Source organism: Miniopterus natalensis, chromosome 10 (genome assembly GCF_054644295.1).
Source record: "Miniopterus natalensis isolate mMinNat1 chromosome 10, mMinNat1.hap1, whole genome shotgun sequence".
In the NCBI taxonomy this organism is placed as follows: Eukaryota; Metazoa; Chordata; class Mammalia; order Chiroptera; family Miniopteridae; genus Miniopterus; species Miniopterus natalensis.
In genome coordinates this window covers 16,632,478-16,649,606 of record NC_142090.1, presented here as the reverse complement: position 1 = coordinate 16,649,606, position 17,129 = coordinate 16,632,478, and the positions used below count along the sequence as shown (strand labels likewise).

The following is a 17,129-nucleotide window of genomic DNA, read 5'->3' as shown; positions in this document are numbered from 1 at the left end:
CTTCTCTCTCAAAACTCCTTTTGCCTCTCTCTTATAAGAATACACCTGATTGAATTTAGGGCCCACCAGGATAAGCTCCTCCTCTCAAGATCCTTAATTAATATTTTACTATATAAGGTAATAGTCACAGGTTCCAAGGATGAGGCAGACATAAATAGGTATTTTAGGAGACCACTATTCAATCCACTAATACTCATCAAACACCTAATAAATAGCAATACTGATTTCTTTATTCTCCCTCTATCATTATTAGAGGTATAAGGCAGACCCAGGGGACATTATTTTTATTTGTAAGATGTGTGTGGTTACTGATGTAGTCAAAGGAAGTTCAAGAAAGTTTCAGGCTTGGGTAGGTTTTGTGACATGAGGAAGAAGGTGGAAAATTGAAGAATACATTTGTGTATGGGTATTTTGGGTAAAAATTTAAATATTTCACAGTACACAATGAAAAATGTAACCTCCCACCCCAGATCGCTTCTTCATTTTTCAGAAGTCATTACTATCAATCTTTTTTCCTATTTTTTATTCTTTCAGCAAATTCCCATAATACCCATCTCCCCACCAAGTTTTTTTACACAATATACTCTAAAAATCATTTATCATGAAGATCTATCTCTATCAGTATTGTCTTATATGACTATACATTTAAGATATTAAGTAAAGTAAAGTAATTCTTCCCTAATACTGCTTGCAAATATGTTTCAGCTAGGAAGACAGTTTAGAAGGAAAGATATAGATGGAAGGAATGGGGGGGGAGGGCATGTTATGATGGGATGAGGTTAAGGGAGACTCAGTTCTCATAGCAATAGGCAGTCTGAAAAAGCAATCTGAAATACAATCTGCCAGCAGTTCTGGCCTTTCAAACTCCCAGATCCTGTAAATGTAATGAGATTGTGCCTGAGTGGGCTATGGGGAGGTGTTCAGACTGTTCACTCTTTTATAATTAGTCAGATTTAAATATCAAAAAGCAAGGATGTTAAATTTTTACTTTTATTTTATAGAAAATAACCAAAATCTTTCTAAGGAACTGCAAGAATGCAAAAGTCATCCCACCTCTGCTCAAACACCTTTGATGACAGTGACTTCCTTACTAAATAAGACAGTGCCATCTGTCCCCTTGCCTTCAAATGGAAACATTACTTTGAACATTCTGTAACTTTTTGTTCAAATGCTTAATGGAGCTGGCATGACAGATCCTCCATGTGGATGCCTGTGAGAATATGTCTTCAGCACAAGATGTGATATTTTAGTCAGAAAGGCCGTAATGGATCAGATTGAGTGAGGGTGCTGGACCCAACTTGGTGAGTTATTATATCAATGTTCTGACTCCATTAGCTGTCTGATAAGTGACAAGTTATTTCAATTCTCTATATCTTAGATTCCCCATCTGTAAAATGGGATACTACTACCTACCTTCTAGAATTATAAGTACCAAATGAGTCAATATGCATAAAGTGTTTAGGATAATGCTTACTAACCATGAGTGTTCAATTATTTCCCACCTCATTCCCCTCCCTTTTATAGAATCCCCCCAGCAAGAATAATAAATAGCATTTTAATTCTCTAGATCAGGGATCAGCAAACTACAGCCCATGAGCCAAATCTGTCCCACCAACACTTTTATACAGCCCATGAGCTAAGAATGATTTTTCTATTAAACGGTTCAGGAAAAATCCATAGAAGAAAAATTTTTGTGGGACATGAAAATTTGATGAAATTCAAATTTGAGTTTCCATAATAGTTTTATTGGAACACAACACACTTATTCATTTATATGTTGCCTATAAATGCTTTCATTCTGTGATAGCAGGATCGAGGAGTTGCAAAAGAGGACATAAGGCCTGCAAAGCCTAAAATATTTACTGAGTTTGCTAACCAAACCTGCTCTAAATAATGTCTTCTGAGTCCGCCCCCGCTGGTCTTATTGCCCCACAAGTTTCTCACTAATAGCTGACCAGAGGTAATTATCTTCAAAGGACATTTTATTAATTTTTTTTTCAGTAACTTCCTCTTCATTATTAGGGCTATAATAGGTAAAGTGAATGCAGTGCTATACTGTTGAACTTAATGAGATGAAAAAGGGAAGAAAGAAAAAGGAAGGAAGGAGGGAGAAAGGGAAGAAGGCATTACCAGAGTAGAAAGTAGGAAATACGAATTTTAAATGTAACTTCTAAGGAAGAGACTGATAGGATATTCTAAATTTGGATATTCTAAGAAAGTATGCTTCAATTCTGGTAATGTTATATTTTTTAAAAGAACAGTACAGTTAATGTTACTATTAATAAAGAAGACATAAGGATGTGTATTTATAAACAGATAAAATTAACCAGTGCTATTGGAATGTGAGTTTGAATAGTTATCTAAATTTAACATCTTCCAGTTTACACAAGAAGATTTATTCAGATCTTGTAGAATAAACATCTTAAGTCCTAAATATTAAGAATTCCAATTCTTAAGTGGATTGGAATTTAAGAAAAATGGATATGTTGCAAATTTTATATATGTGTGTGTGTGTGTGTGTGTGTGTGTACATATATATATATTTTTTAAATCCTCAACCGAGGATATGTTTATTGATTTCAGAGAGAGAGGAAGGGAAAGAGAAAAAACAACAAGACACCAATCGCCTCCCATTCGCACAACCAGAGACTGAACCCGCAACCTAGGTATGTGCCCTGACTGGAAACTGAACCCACAACCTTTTGGTGTACAGGATGACACTCCAACCAACTGAGCCACCTGTCCAGGGCATCAATGATATTTTGATTCTAACAGTAACTATGCTCCGTTATAACAAAGTCTGCTTATGCCACACACCTCGCCAGCCCTCCTCACTCACCTCCCTGTAAGGCCAATGTTAAGGCTTTCTCCAGTGCAAAGTCTGAAGATCCATTTAGTTGATAGAAAATGGTGCTGCCACTGAAGTTGTTCTGATAGTCACTAGACCATTCATTTTATGTCCCACCTGTCCACTGACAAAGCATGCTTTCTTGTGCTTTATACCTTCTTTTTTTTCAGGTTTATGAAAATATAATTGACAAAATTATATTTAAAGTGTGCAACATGATTTGACATTCGTATACATTGTGAAAGGATTCCCACAATCGAGTTAACACTCCTATCACCTCATTTATTTATTTGTTTGTTTTGTTTATTTTTTGGTTTTAACATTTAAGTGGTCTTAGCAAATTTTAATTATACAATACAGTATTATCAACCTTAGTCACCATGTTATACTTTAGATTCTCAGACCTTATTCATCTTATAACTGAAAATTTGTACCTCTTCCCATTGTATTTCCTACCCACCCCAATTTTATCTTTTTTTAAAATATGTTTTTATTAATTTCAGGGAGAGGGAGAGATAGAAACATTGATTATGAGAGAGTCATTGATTAGCTGCCTCCTGCATGCCCCTTACTGGGGATCAAGCCTGCAACCCAGTCATGTGCCCTGACAGAGAATTAAACTGTGACCTCCTGGTTCCTAGGTCAACGCTCAACCACTGAGCTATGCCTGCGGGACCAATTTTATCTTTTTAAGCAAGACATAGGAACAACTTGAATTCACAAAGCACTTTCACATGTGTTCTATCATATCATCTTTATAGCAACCTAAGGGAAGAAAGGGAAGCTTTAAAAATTGCTTAACTAATAAGTAGTAAGGTCAAGACTTGAACCCATATCTCCTGGCCTCAAGTCCAGGGCACTTTCCTGAATAATTTTGGTGTTTAACATCACAGGCTGGACAGATGGATAGAGATGGCTTTGACTGTGTGTGAACTGGGGCAAGTTCTCTGATCTCATGCGCAAATTGGAGAACTTAACAAACTATCACACTGGTTGTAGTGCAGTGATAATGTATGATGCTCAGCAAGGTGCCTGACATCAGTGCTCCTTCAATGTTAACTATTATTTGCAATACAAAATTATGAGGTCTAGTCTAAAATGATGAAGATGTCAAGGGAGGGATCAATATGAAAGACTTTCCAAAGGATGCACAGGCCTTGGTGGTAGAGATGGATAAGTCATAGGTAACAAAGGGCAGAAGACTGGGAGAGGAGTTTTGCCATTGACAGGGGAAACTGACATGAGAGGCTGACATGAGGGTGAGATGTCCTAAGTCTGGGAAATAATGGGGCCTAGGACTGGAGTGCAGATGGAGGCCATCTTCCACAATAGAGGCTGTGTCATCCCAAAGAGGCAGTCATTGACATTAGATAAGCCATCATGTGAGGAGACCCCGAGGAAGAATGGCAGAGGGCCAAGGACTGGACTTTGAGATCAGCCAACACTTAGAGTGCAGGAGAAGCAGTTAGGCATTAGGTGGCTGAGTGAGCAAGGAGCATAATGCACGTCTCCGAAGCAAGAAGGGAGACTTAACAGATGGAGGGGAGAGGAGCAGCATTAACTTAGTTCAGAGGTCAACGAGAATGAAGAAGTTGCTGGGCTTGGCAGAATGAGGATAATAATTCTTCCCACTGAATCCTGAAAATCCTTCCATTAATGACTATTATTACTGCTCTGGCACACAAAGATGAGCCTGAAAGATGTTGCCCACTGTGGGAAAGAGGAGACAAGTAAATGTATTTCTATGCCAGAGGACTCAGCTGACTTTAATGGGCACAAGTGTTGGTAGTGATGAATGAGCTCCCAGAGATGGTACAGTTTATACTGGGCCTTGACGTTTGAGTAGGCTTTTGGTAGTCGAGGGGGAAAAGGCATTCCAGGTAAAGGGGACCATGTAAAGCAAAGGCTGGGAGGTATGAGAATGCAACAAATCCCAGAGACTGAGGAATGTGGCAAAAATAAGGTATGTAGGGCAATGAGAGTAAATAAAACTAGAAAAGCAGATTGAGGCAAGATTTTGAAAGGCCATCAATACCATACCAAGGAGTTAACTTCCTAGAAAGTAGTTATTAAAAGTTTTTGAAATGGGTGAGACATGATTATATCTATACTTTTAGAAAAAATACCAGGATGGAGTGTAGAAGCCTGAGAGACAGCAGGACCAGTACTGACCTGAACATGGGTGGTGGTCTGAGGAACAGGGGAGATACAGAGGAGAAAAAGGAAGTCTTCAGAGAGATACGGCTTAACAGAGTGAAGAAGGGCGCACTGGCAGGTTTGAGTGATTAGGCAGAGGTTGGCATCACCCACAGCACATAAAGTCAGGAGGTGGCTCAAGTAGATGTGGGTGAGCATGAGCTCTGGGTAGGAGGGAGGGAGGTATCAAAGATGATCAGTTTACAGTTGGGCCCTAGATGGCTGCTGACGCCATTATGCAAAATGATACTTGGATATGAGAAGTGTTTGATTTTAAATATGGTAAGGTTTAGGTTCCTAAGAGCTAAAATTTTTAAATCACCTTCATTGAGGTATAATTAATATATAACAAATTGCACTCATTTGAAGTGTATGATGAACTTTGACAAATATATACACCTGTGCAGGTTCAGCTTCATGGGCATGTGACCAGGGAACACATAGGGTCCCTATTCTCAGAAGGCCCCTGTGCTTGGGTTTTAATGCTCTTGAGTTCACAGTCTTGAAATTCTTAATTTATCTTTGAATTTGTGTTTCATAAATGAAGTCCAATGGGACAGTGGACTGTGTTGGGTGGCAGGGCTTGGAGTATGAACCCATGCTGAGTCTCATCTGTCATCCTCCACTCCCCCTAACCCTGCCTCCCCCATTCCACTCCTACCCCACCTCAGGGTCAGGCTGGTGCCCAGGTCTCAGGGCAGAGCATGGCGGCACCCCAGCACATTCAGAAAATGACATGTGAGCATCTCACCCATCAGGACCCAGGTACCAAGCACAACCCAACACAGAGGTTACACCTCCTTGGAGGTTACCCAAGTGGGGTGGCAGCCCATGGAAAAGGAAGATGCCCAAAAAGGGGAATGTCCCTGTTCCCTGGGGAAACATAACATTAAATAGCAAGAAAAAATAAACAGCATGATAGATTAATAGAGATCACAGAAAAAAGGAAAAGTTTTATAATTTAGTACCTTCAGTGGATTATTTTCCTGCTTCCCCACATTTTCATTTTGTACTGAACCAGGCAAACTATGTAGCCAGACCTGCACTGGTATAACTACCACCACAATCAAGATACAGACATTTCCATCACTCTCAAATTTTCCTCTTAACCCTTTACAGGGTCAATCCTCCCCATCGCCCTCCCCCCCCCCCCCCCCCAGACACACTGGTGTACTTTGAGAAAACTGAATTTTAAAACATGGAGCAGGGCTCTGGGCCTCCTATCTGGAACTGAAGGAAAGCTGGGCTGAAACCCCAAAAGGGGGTTAACCTGAGAGAGTTGTGATGATCCAAAGAAATGTGGGGGGGTGCCCCCATCCAGGGATTATAAGAGGGACCCACAGAGGAAAAAGCAAAGGCAGAGGGAAGGAGAATTTGCCATATGAAGGGAATATGGACTCATGAAAAAACTACTAGACAAAAGTAGTTGGAACTGGGCTTTCCTTTGTTGATGAATGAGTAGGGAAAATGAGAACATGGTACATAAATACTAGCACATGTACTATCCCTCTGGAAGCCAGGTCATCAACAAAAGGCGGCAAACAGAACACTTTATCTTTGGTTGCAGAGCCTTTCAGGACCCCACCCCTGCTTCCTGGTCCAGTTTTCTTTACCTGCCCTTAGTCTGCAATGTCCTGTCCCTGATCTTGGCATAACTGACTGCTCCTGATCATCCAAATCTCATCTTAAACATCACCTCCTCAGACCTTCCCGTCACCATTCTAAAAGAGCATCCAGCTGCCACATCAATTTAATACACCCAATATAATACACTCTGTCACATCCATTATTTTTAACGTCTGCCATGCCTCCATTTCAACCCCCCCCCCCCCCAAAACACCCTTAAGAACAAGAACTTTGCCTCATGCAGGGAAGAATTCCCAGGGTTTAGAACCCAGTGCCTGGCAAGTGGAGGATGATCAATATCTGTTGAAAAGAAAGGAGTAAGTCAGGCCCTGGCCAGGCAGTTCAGTTGGTTAGGGCACTATCCTCATAAGGCAAGGTTACATATGGGTGTGATCCTGGGTCAGGGCACATACAAGAATCAACCAATGAATGCAAAAATAAGTGGAACAGCAAATAGATGTTTCTCTCTTTCTCTCCCTCTCTAAAATTGATAAACAACAACAAAAAAGAAATAAGTCACTCTGGCTGGTGTTGCTTAATGGTTGGAGCATTTGATACTCGAACCCAAGGGTCGTGGGTTTGATTCCCTGTCAAGGGCACACACCTGGGTGCAGGTTCCATTCCCAGCCACGATTGGGGGGTGAGGCGACCAACGGATGTGTCTCTCACGTTGATGTTTCTCTCTTCCTCCTTCCCTCCCTCCCTTCTACTCTCTAAAAAAAATCAATGAAAAAAATATCCTCGGGTGAGGGTTAGCAAACAAAACAAACAAAAACGGAGTCAGTCATTTTAAAAAGGAATGAGGATCCTGCTCCCAAACTAACCCCCCCCCCGCCCCCGCAGGGAGGACGACGTGGGGATGAACGCGCGAGGCTGGCAGCGGGACGGTCCCCGCGTCCTCGGCCCCTTCTCGCCTAATACCACACCGACCACACGAACTTCAGGCCCTTACTCTTTGGGAGCCCGTATCGGGCGCTTTTACAAACATTTCCCCCGTTATTCTCACTTGAGAAAAGCTTTATCTCACTTTCCAGGAGGTCGTGGGGTCTTCGTGACTTTTCCACGGTCAGCCAGTGAGTGGCTAGGCTCAGAGTCACCCCCGAGTCGACCCAGCCCGACACCAGTACCATACACACCCCAGGACTGCTCGGCGGGTACCGCGCCCCATCCGGCCCGAGCTCACCTGCGCCGGCCCGGTTGCCCCACACGGAGCAGGAGTGCCAGGCCCTCGCGGCCCCGTCGCCACCACAGGAGGGAAAATGGCCCGGCCAGGGCGGCCGGGCGAGCAGCGCACAGCGGTAGCTGGAAGGAAGGCGGGCCTGGGTTCCAGGGCGCGAGCCGGGCCAGCCACGCTGGGAGGGACTAGAGCGCGGGGCCCGGGGTCCTGGCAACCGGTAAACACTGCGCGGCCCCGCCCCCCGGCGCTCCGCCCCGCGTTTGTGCGCGGTCCCCGCGCCTGCCGAGTCCCCGCGTCGCGCGCCCAGGGAGCCGTGCAGCCCGCGGCCTCCGTGCCCCGGTGAGGCGGCGGCTCGAGCCCGGCCGGCGGCCCCTCGGTGGCGGGCTGGCTGAGGAGCGTGGCGAGGTCCCGGGCCGGACCTGCGGCGGTTCTCGGGGGAGTGCGGAGGCGGGAGCCCGGTGCGCGGGAATGAGCGCGGGGGCTCCGCCTCCAGCTGATACGGAGAACTGGGGGCCCTGTCTTCATTTCAGGATTGGGAATACATGCCACACTCACCTTCTCAACTGAGAAAGGTGTTACCATGGTAATACACGTCTTTTTTAAGTATAAGAGATTCCGAGGCTCTTGCCAAATTAGTTTCATACGGGTCTGCCCTGTGGAGTCAGCCTTTACCGAGAGTCGTTACCCGCGCCACGGAATTGGCGCCTTCCTCTCCTCGCGCTGTGGGTGGTGCCCAACCTAGTGATCGGAACACGGGTGGAGAGGAGGAGAGGGGTCCCCGGTGGTCTGCGCGCTGGAGCGAACAGCAGAATCAGGCTGAGCCCTCTTTCTGTGAGTGGGTTGGTTTCAGTTCTTCGGTTCTGTGGAGCCACTTATTTTCACGCCCAGAAGATGGATTATGTGTGAAATAGAGGCTGGCCACGTGGAATGGAACCCCTGGCGCCAGGAATTGCCCGCAGGGACTGGCCAGGCACTTAGCCGCTGCTCCCGCAGCCGCCCTCGTCCTGTGTGAGGCTCTTATCTGTGGATTAAGAAGTAAAAAATGAGCCCCGCCAGGCCGGGGTAGCTCAGTGGTTGAGCATCTACCTATGATCCAGGAGATTGCCATTAGTTTCCCTGGCAGGGCACATGCCCGGGTTGTGGGCTTGAACCCCAGTAGGGGGCGTGCAGGAGGCAGCCGGTCAATGACTCTCATCATTGACGTTTCTCTCTCTCCCTCTCCCTTCCTCTCTCTGAAATCAATAAAAACCTAAAGTAAAGAAGTAAAAAAATGAACCTGGGTGCGACCCCGACCGTTGGCTAATTTTAAGGAATTCCAGTTTAAGGAAAGGCTTTGGAGACCTTTTATGCAAGGAATTCTTGCATTTTGTGCCCAGGGAAGCTTGCAGTGTCCTTCCATCTCACCTCCAAGTCTTGGCTCACAGAGCTCCATGTTAAGCCTCTGAAACTTCAAACCTCCATTTCCAACTTCCAGCGGGATCTCTCCACCAGAGATCCTTTTCAAATTGTGTTTAAAACCCAGCTCTTTTAACCGCCTCCTTTTCTGGCTTCATTGGCACATTCCAATAGCACATTCATCCTCCTGGCCTCAAACTGACAAGCATTCATATTCCTCGGCCTTCATCCAGTCTCTTGGGACCTGCTTTCCACCCTCACTGCCACTGGTCATCAGGCCCTCTTTGCCAGCTGCCTGGATTCTGGCAGTAGCCCATGTGCAGGTGCTATCCAGGGGTTCCCCATCTCCTTTGTGTCCTTCCCTGCCAGTTTGATCATCCCAGAATGGATGTGATCTTGTAACCCCCACACCAGGTCCTCAGGGACTTCCACTGTGTCTGCTCAGCTAGGTACTGCTCTGCTTGAGCTTGGCACTCACAGCCCTTGGTAAAGGGCCTCAGCCTCTTGAGATTTATCTACCATATTATCATCTCTGCTTAAAAAAAAAAAAAAAAAATCCTACACTAGACCTACATTATTCTGAAACAGTCCTACACCTGCCCCATCTCTAACTACTGATCTGCTTATCTTCAAGATGGACCCAGCTCAGAAGTACCTCTTGCTTTCCACTTGCTCCCTAATCACCCATAGACCTGTGCACCCCACGTATGGTGCTTTGTCTGTCTGGCCTTGGAAAGCCTTACTCCTCAACCTCATTAGACTAGTAGTGTAGAAATGTGTTTGGTAAATCTGTTCCTTCCAGTTCATTGCGTGTAGAAGTACTAAATAAATACCTCTTGATTTAAATTGAGTCATTCCCAGGTTACTTCACAAGGTTGATGTTGCCATTTTATTTCAGCCCAGGGAACTGAAGCAGAATGCTTTAATAAAGCCATTTAAGCTAATGGCTTCCCACTGCTCCTTGGAGAAAGGTCAAACATCTTAGCTTCCAAGGCCTGCAGGCCAGAGCTGCACCCTGCCTACGGTTCCAGCCTCAACTTCTCTCACTGCCCCTCCCACCCCCATGGTTACCTATGGGCCAGTCACAGTCTGTTAACTCCTCCAGGGACACAAGCCACTCTTCCGCGGCCCTTCTTCCTTCATATCCCAGACCAGGTCACTCCCTGTCCATCGTATGTTATCATAATGCCATGTACCCCTGGGTTCTTCTTTTAGAGCATAGTTGGTGAGTAAATGTGTGTGTGATTTCCCCCCACTGACTGTAGGGCTCATGAAGACAGGAGCCCAGAATTGCAGGGCCTGGTACACAATAGGTATTTTGTTAAATATTTGTTGAGTGAATGAAAGGCATCTTAAAAATTCAGAAAAGCAGAAATCTTTATTTGTTTTCTAAATCTTGAGTCTGCATTGCATCTGAGTTACAATTTATTCACTCAGCAAATATTCATTCATCTCCACAATGTGCCAGACATTGGTCTAGGCCTGGGGAATTCAGTGGTGAACTTATAAACAAACTGCTGGTTGGGGAAACATACAATTAATACACAAACAAAAAAGTTCTATTAGTGAAGTATGCTTAGGGTAAGAAGATAGAAAGTGAAACTGCTGGCCCTAGCTGATTTGGCCAGTAGTTAGAGTGTCGGCCTACAGACTGAATGGTCGCAGATTTGATTCTGGTCAACGGCACATACCTGGGTCCCAGGCTCGATCCCCGGCCCTGGCCCTAATGCGAGTAGGAGGCAACCAATTGACATGTCTCACATCGATGTTTCTTTCTCTCTCTTCCATTCTCTGAAAAGCAATGGGGAAAAATATCCTTGGGTGAAGATTAAAAACAAGAGACTACTGGGAGGGTTGTTTGGAGACCATCTGTACCTCCTCCCCCTTTTGTCTGGGACAACCCCAATTTATGTTTATCGAAGTGTTTTGGTTTGGGCAATAGATTATATGGTCGCCCTAGTTATAGCTAGAATATAAAACCTCTGGGAGGTTTTTCTGAAGAGGTGCAATTTGAGCAGTGGCCAGCAGAAAGAGAAGAAACAAATTATACCCCCTGTGAAGGTCTGCATGAAGAGGTGGGAGCAGGGAGGAGCTCAGTGAGTTTGGGAACTAGAAGGAAGGCCAGGGTGGCTAGAGCCATGTGGTCTTCATTAAGGAGTTTGGAGAGTTTCGAGTCGGAGGCTATGAGTTCTGAGACCAGGAATAGCCAAGAGCCATGGGGTTGTATTGAACCAACCCAGCCAGCTCAGAAACTGAAAATTTTCACTCACTTATAATAATTTCTTAACAGATTTATTGAGATATAACTGATGTTCAATAAATTGCACATATTTAATGTATAATTTGATAAGTTTGGCATAAGTGTGCTCCCGTTAAGGCATCACCACAATCAGGATAACATGTTGATCACCCCAAAAGTTTACTCATGGTCCTTTGTAATCAGTCATTTTCTCTTGCTCCTCCATACGCAGCCCCAACCCAAGCAACCACTGATCTCTGTCTCTATAGATTAGTTTATAATTTCTAGGGATATATATATATCCCTATGCCATATATATATGGCATTAAGCAGAGTATTTTGGGGGGCCTGGCTTCTTTCACTTACATAATTATTTTGAAATTCATCCATGATGTAGCATGTATCAATAGTTAGTCCTATGCTAAGTAGTATTCTCACTGATGGGTTTCAGGGTTTCCAGTTTTAGCTATTGCAAATAAAACTACTGTGAACATTCATGTACATGTCTTTGAATGGACATATGCTTTCATTTTGCTTGGGAAGTACCTAGGAGTGGAATGGCTAGATCATATGGTAGGTATGTGTCTAACCTTTTTAAAAAAAAAAAAAAAAAATATATATATATATATATATATATATATATATATATATATATATATATTGATTTCAGAGAGAGGAAGGGAGAGGGAGAGAGAGATAGAAACATCAATGATGAGAGAGTCATCATTGATCGGCTGCCTCCTGCACGCCCCTGACTGGGGATCAAGCCCACAACTGGGACATGTGCCCTGACCGGGAATTGAACCTCAATCTCCTGGATCCAAGGTTGATGCTCAACCACTGAACCACGCCCGACCAGGCTGTGTTTAACGTTTTAAAGAAACTGCCAAGTTGTTTTCCAAAGTGGCTCTGTCATTTTAGATTTCCACCAGCAGTGTATAAAAGCTCCATTTCCACACCCTGGCCAGTTTGGCTCAGTGGTTAGAGCGTCGGCCCGAGGACTGAAGGGCCCCAGATTCAGTTCCAGCCAAGGGCACGTGCCTCAGTTGTGAGCTCGATCCTTGGCCCCTGGTCAGGCACATGCGGGAGGCAACCAATCAATGTGTCTCTCACATCATTGTTTCTCTTTCTCTCTCTGTCTCCCATCTGCTCTCTCTGAAAAGCAATGGAAAAAAATATTCTCGAGTGAAGATTAAAAAAATAAAAAGTTCCATTTCCTCCACTTCCTCCCTAACACCTGGTACGGTCAGTCGTTGTGACCTGAGCCAATCTAATAAATGGGTACTGATATTCCATTGTGGTTTTAGTTTCATTTCCCTAATCACTTGATGTGTGTAGCTTTTCATGTGCTTATTGGCCGTTTGAATATCTTCTTTGGAGAAGTGTCCAAAGCTTTTGACCATTTTTTTTATATTGAATGGTTTTCTTATTATGTTCCAACAGTTATCTATTCTGGATGTAAGGCCTTTATCAGATATATGATTTGCAAATATTTTCTCCCAATCTGTGGCTTGGCTTCTCATTTTCTTAACAGTATCTTTTGAAAAGCACAAGTTTTTAAATCTGATGATGAATTTATCAGCTTGTTCTTTCATGTCACTTCCAAGAAATCTTTGCCTAACCTAAGGTCACAAAGGTTTTCTCCTATATTATCTTCTAGAGGATTTTTAGTTTCTGGTTTCATATTTAGCTCCATGAGCCATTTTGCGTTAATGTTTGTATATGGTGCAAGTATGGATTGAGGTTCATTTTTTCCAAGTGGATAGTTATTGTTCCATCTACATATATTAAAAAGTTCCCCTTGCTCCACTGAGTTGCTTTGGCACTTTTGTTGAAAATCATTTGTTGCTATATGTGTGGTTCTACTTTTGGACTCCATTCTGTCCCATTGATCTATTTGTCTATCTTCGCACCAGAACCATACTGTCTGGATACCTTAGCTTTATGATAATTCTTGCAATAAAGTAGTAGTATTTCTTCACCTTTGTTCGTCTTTTTCAAAGTCCTTTGAATTTCCATATGAATTTTAGAATCTTCTACAAAAAGATGAGAACTTTGAATAAAAATGTCAACCCTCTATCTTATATCCTTTGAAGTTCCATATGAATTTTAGAATCAGTTTGCCAATTTCTACAAAAAGATGAAAACTTTGAATAAAAATGTCAAACTTCTGCATGAATTTTAGTTCTCAAACCTTTTTAGAGATCAAAACACATTTTTTTGCAGTGATTCCAGGTATGACAAGTATGGTTGACACGCAAAAAAAGTATGAAGTCATTTTAAAAAGCCAGGGCTCCAGATCTTTAAGAGCTTATGGCTGTATGTTCCCAAGGGTATGTTTTATCAGGAGACGCAGTTATCTCCTGGGTTTTCATATTATTTCTTTTCATTTGGGTTTCCTCACAGAAGCTGCGCCTCTGTGTTACAAGATGCTTCTCGTCTTCATTCCTGGGTTTTGTGTCTAGGAATGTACCCCATTTCACTCACCAAAAATGTGTTTTAGTGTTTTTAACCCGGCAACTATGTGTCTCTTTGTTTAGCTTGGGACATTTTAAGATGGGATGCTATGAACAGAACATCTATTCTATACAACTGTTCAGCCTTGAGGTGTCCTTGATAACTTACCCATTTCTCCGCTTTCCCTTGCCCAGAACAGACACTTTCTACCTGTTATTTTCTGTACGGTGGGTCATAGGACAGAGAAGTCAGCTCAGCTCTGTGCAGCGGTAGCAGGACTTCGGAGGCTGTTTATTCCCAGGTTTGGATAGTAACCTTCCTTTTCCCAGCGGGCATTGGCCTGCAGTGTAGTTGTGGCAAAACCACAGGTGCTGAGCCTGGTGGACATCGGTTTGCCTTGCTTGCTGAGCTGAATAATATCTCCCTCCCTTAATATGCAGCTCTGAGGATTAGCTGTGATAAAGTGACAGCACCAGTCATTCATTGAGTGCTTGTTTCATATCAGACACTGTGCTAAGTGCCTTGTATTCATGTCTCATTCTCGTGACCGCTTAATGAGCTGGAGGCTATTGCATAACAAGTGCCAAAATATATCCTTGCAACCTGATTATCAAATGTTTTTAATTTAATTTTTAATATGGAAGTTTTCATATGTACACAAAAATAGAATAGTAAAATGAATCCCCATACATTCATTTCTCAGCTTTAGAAATTATCAGGATTTTGCCACATTTGTTTCATCTGTCCTTTTCGGGGAGGGAATAGAAGCTGCAGTACTTTAAAGCAAATCTCAGGCCTTCTTTTATTTCATTCCTCCTGATTTTAGGATTCTCTGAAATGTGTAAACATTTTTTGCATGACCCAATGTCATTATCATACCTAATAGAATTAATAATTCCTAGATTACCAAATTTCCCCAATTGCCTAAAAAATGTCCTTTTATAGGTTGTTTGTTCTGAGCAGAATGCAAACAAGAACCTTGGCTGGGTAGCTCAGTTGGTTAGAGCGTCGTCCTGATAAGCCAAGGTGGCAGGTTCCATCTCCCATCAGGGCACATACAAGAAGCAACCAATGAATGCATGAAGAAGTGGGACAATAAATAGTGGATGTCTGTCTGTCTGTCTGCCTTCCTTCCTCTCTAAAACCAATAAATAAAATTGGAGAGGGGGAAAGAATGACAGGGCCCACACATGTACTAGGTTGGGTCTCTTGTAATCTAGAGGTGCTTAATACACATTTTTTTAACTACATGGCATATGTGTTCTCCATAAAAAAGTTTTTTCCTTTTAGGAATTTATTTTTTCTCTTTTCAAATATGTCTTTTTTGGTTTCAGAGAGAGAGAGAGAGAGAGAGAGAGAGAGAAACATCAATGATGAAAGTCATTGATCAGCTGCCTCCTGCATGCCCCCAACTGAGGATCGAGCCTGCAACCCGGGCATGTGCCCTGACCGGGAATCGAACCCCGATCACCTGGATCCTAGGTCAAAGCTCAACCGCTGAGCCACACCAGCCGGGCAGGAATTTATTTTTTCTTAAGTTCAATAGGATATGCTGAAAATTATGTCAAGGTTATAAAAACTAATTTTGTCCCGTATATATGCTTGTCTTTGAAAGCCAGGTAAAGGGAAAAAAGGCAAAAGTCGGAGCAAGCCTGGCGGGAAGAAGCAGAAGAAGCCAGAGGTGGACATCCTGAGCCCCGCGGCGATGCTGAACCTCTACTACATCGCGCACAACGCGGCCGACTGCCTGCTCTTGCGGGGCTTCCGCTGGCCAGGGGCTTCCAAGTCCAAGAAAGGGAAAAGCAAGATTTAAGGGACAGCGTTTCACAGCACATCTCTCTTACAGAGAACAGAGCTTGGGGAAGAGACATCAGGGTAATACAACCGTTGTGAGCAAAACTGACTTTACTGAAGGCAACTTGAGATGCGAGCTTTTCTGTAGCAGTTGATGATAAATGCATCTCACTTGCTCAGTTCAATCCAGGTATATGGTTAGCCAGTTGGTTTTTCAGAAGTTAATTCCTACACAGTGGGATGCGATGGGTAGGACTTTAAAGCCTGGGTCAGAATTAAACCTTAAACCTTGCTCTCAAAAGGCAGTTCTCACTTGCATGAGCTTTGTGGGTTTTTTGTTTCTGGGGTGTGTGTGTGTGTGTGTGTGTGTGTGTGTGTGTGTGCCAAAGTGGGTCTGTTATTTAGAGAAGACATGGCAAAAGCATAGGATTTGCTTATGAACATCCTTCTCTTGGACACTGTTTCCTTTCCCTGTCTTTTTCACGAGAAATAATAAATGTTTTGTTTTTATAATTTTCTTCTCTGCAGTCTGACTCTTGCCTGATTCTGATTGGCCACAGATGCGGGTGGAGACTGAGATGGTCACTGTGGTTCTGACCTTGTTAGGGAGCATAAGTGATTCAAGGGAGCCCACAGTGTTCAGTGGTCGGAGTACAGGGGGAAGGGACCAAATCAGCCTTGCCCACCTATTCTGTTTCACTCGACTCCTGTTTTTCTACACACTTAACATCTTCTTAGCACCTTCTGCGGGCTTTCTTTTAAACTTAGCTGACCCCGAGTTATGGAACTGGTGCCAGAAATGTGCCATGGGCATTCTGCTGATATGACAGTCTCCCTAGCCTGGGCAGAGACACTTCAGAGATAAAGCTGCAGTTCTTTCTCCCAGGCCCCAAAGACCTAAAAGCCCCAAATGTGAAACTAGGAGGGAAAGGCATTTTTCAACGTAAGCGCCATCTCTGAATCACCCAGCATTCCACCCCTGCCTCCTGCTCTGTCCTCCTGGCGTGTCTCACCACTTCCCCCATGCTGACACCCACACTGTTGTCTCCATTCCCAGCTCTGGTTCCTCGAGGCAGCGCCTGTCCAGGAATGATGTAGTTTGTCTGAATTACTTAAAATGATGTCACTGGTTGTTAGGTGACATCAAAGATTCATGTAGCTGGCTAAAGGAGACGACAACCTCCTTGGACTCAGGATTTCATAAGTAGCAAAGAAGAAAGGAAATCACATGACTCTTTGTACTAGAAAAGTGGGGTGCTCATGACCTACACGAGTTTGTTGGGGATGACATTTGTGCAGCTGTACCATCTGTGCAGATTCAGGGTGAGCCCTTGGCTAGCTGCCAGAGGAGCCTTCACTCCGGTGAAGGTTGGTCCTCTTAACCTGAAGGGGGGTCC

At 43.8% G+C, this 17,129-nt stretch overlaps 1 protein-coding gene across 1 annotated transcript; it reads left to right on the top strand.

Moving 5' to 3' along the window:
* The first annotated feature begins 4,769 nt into the window (after positions 1-4,769).
* SMKR1 (small lysine rich protein 1) lies at positions 4,770-15,751 on the top strand. The gene is made up of 3 exons (XM_087821329.1): positions 4,770-4,811; positions 8,341-8,430; positions 15,554-15,751. The coding sequence occupies exons 1-3, from the start codon at positions 4,770-4,772 to the stop codon at positions 15,749-15,751; spliced, it is 330 nt and encodes a 109-aa protein (XP_087677455.1).
* The last annotated feature ends 1,378 nt before the right edge of the window (positions 15,752-17,129 follow it).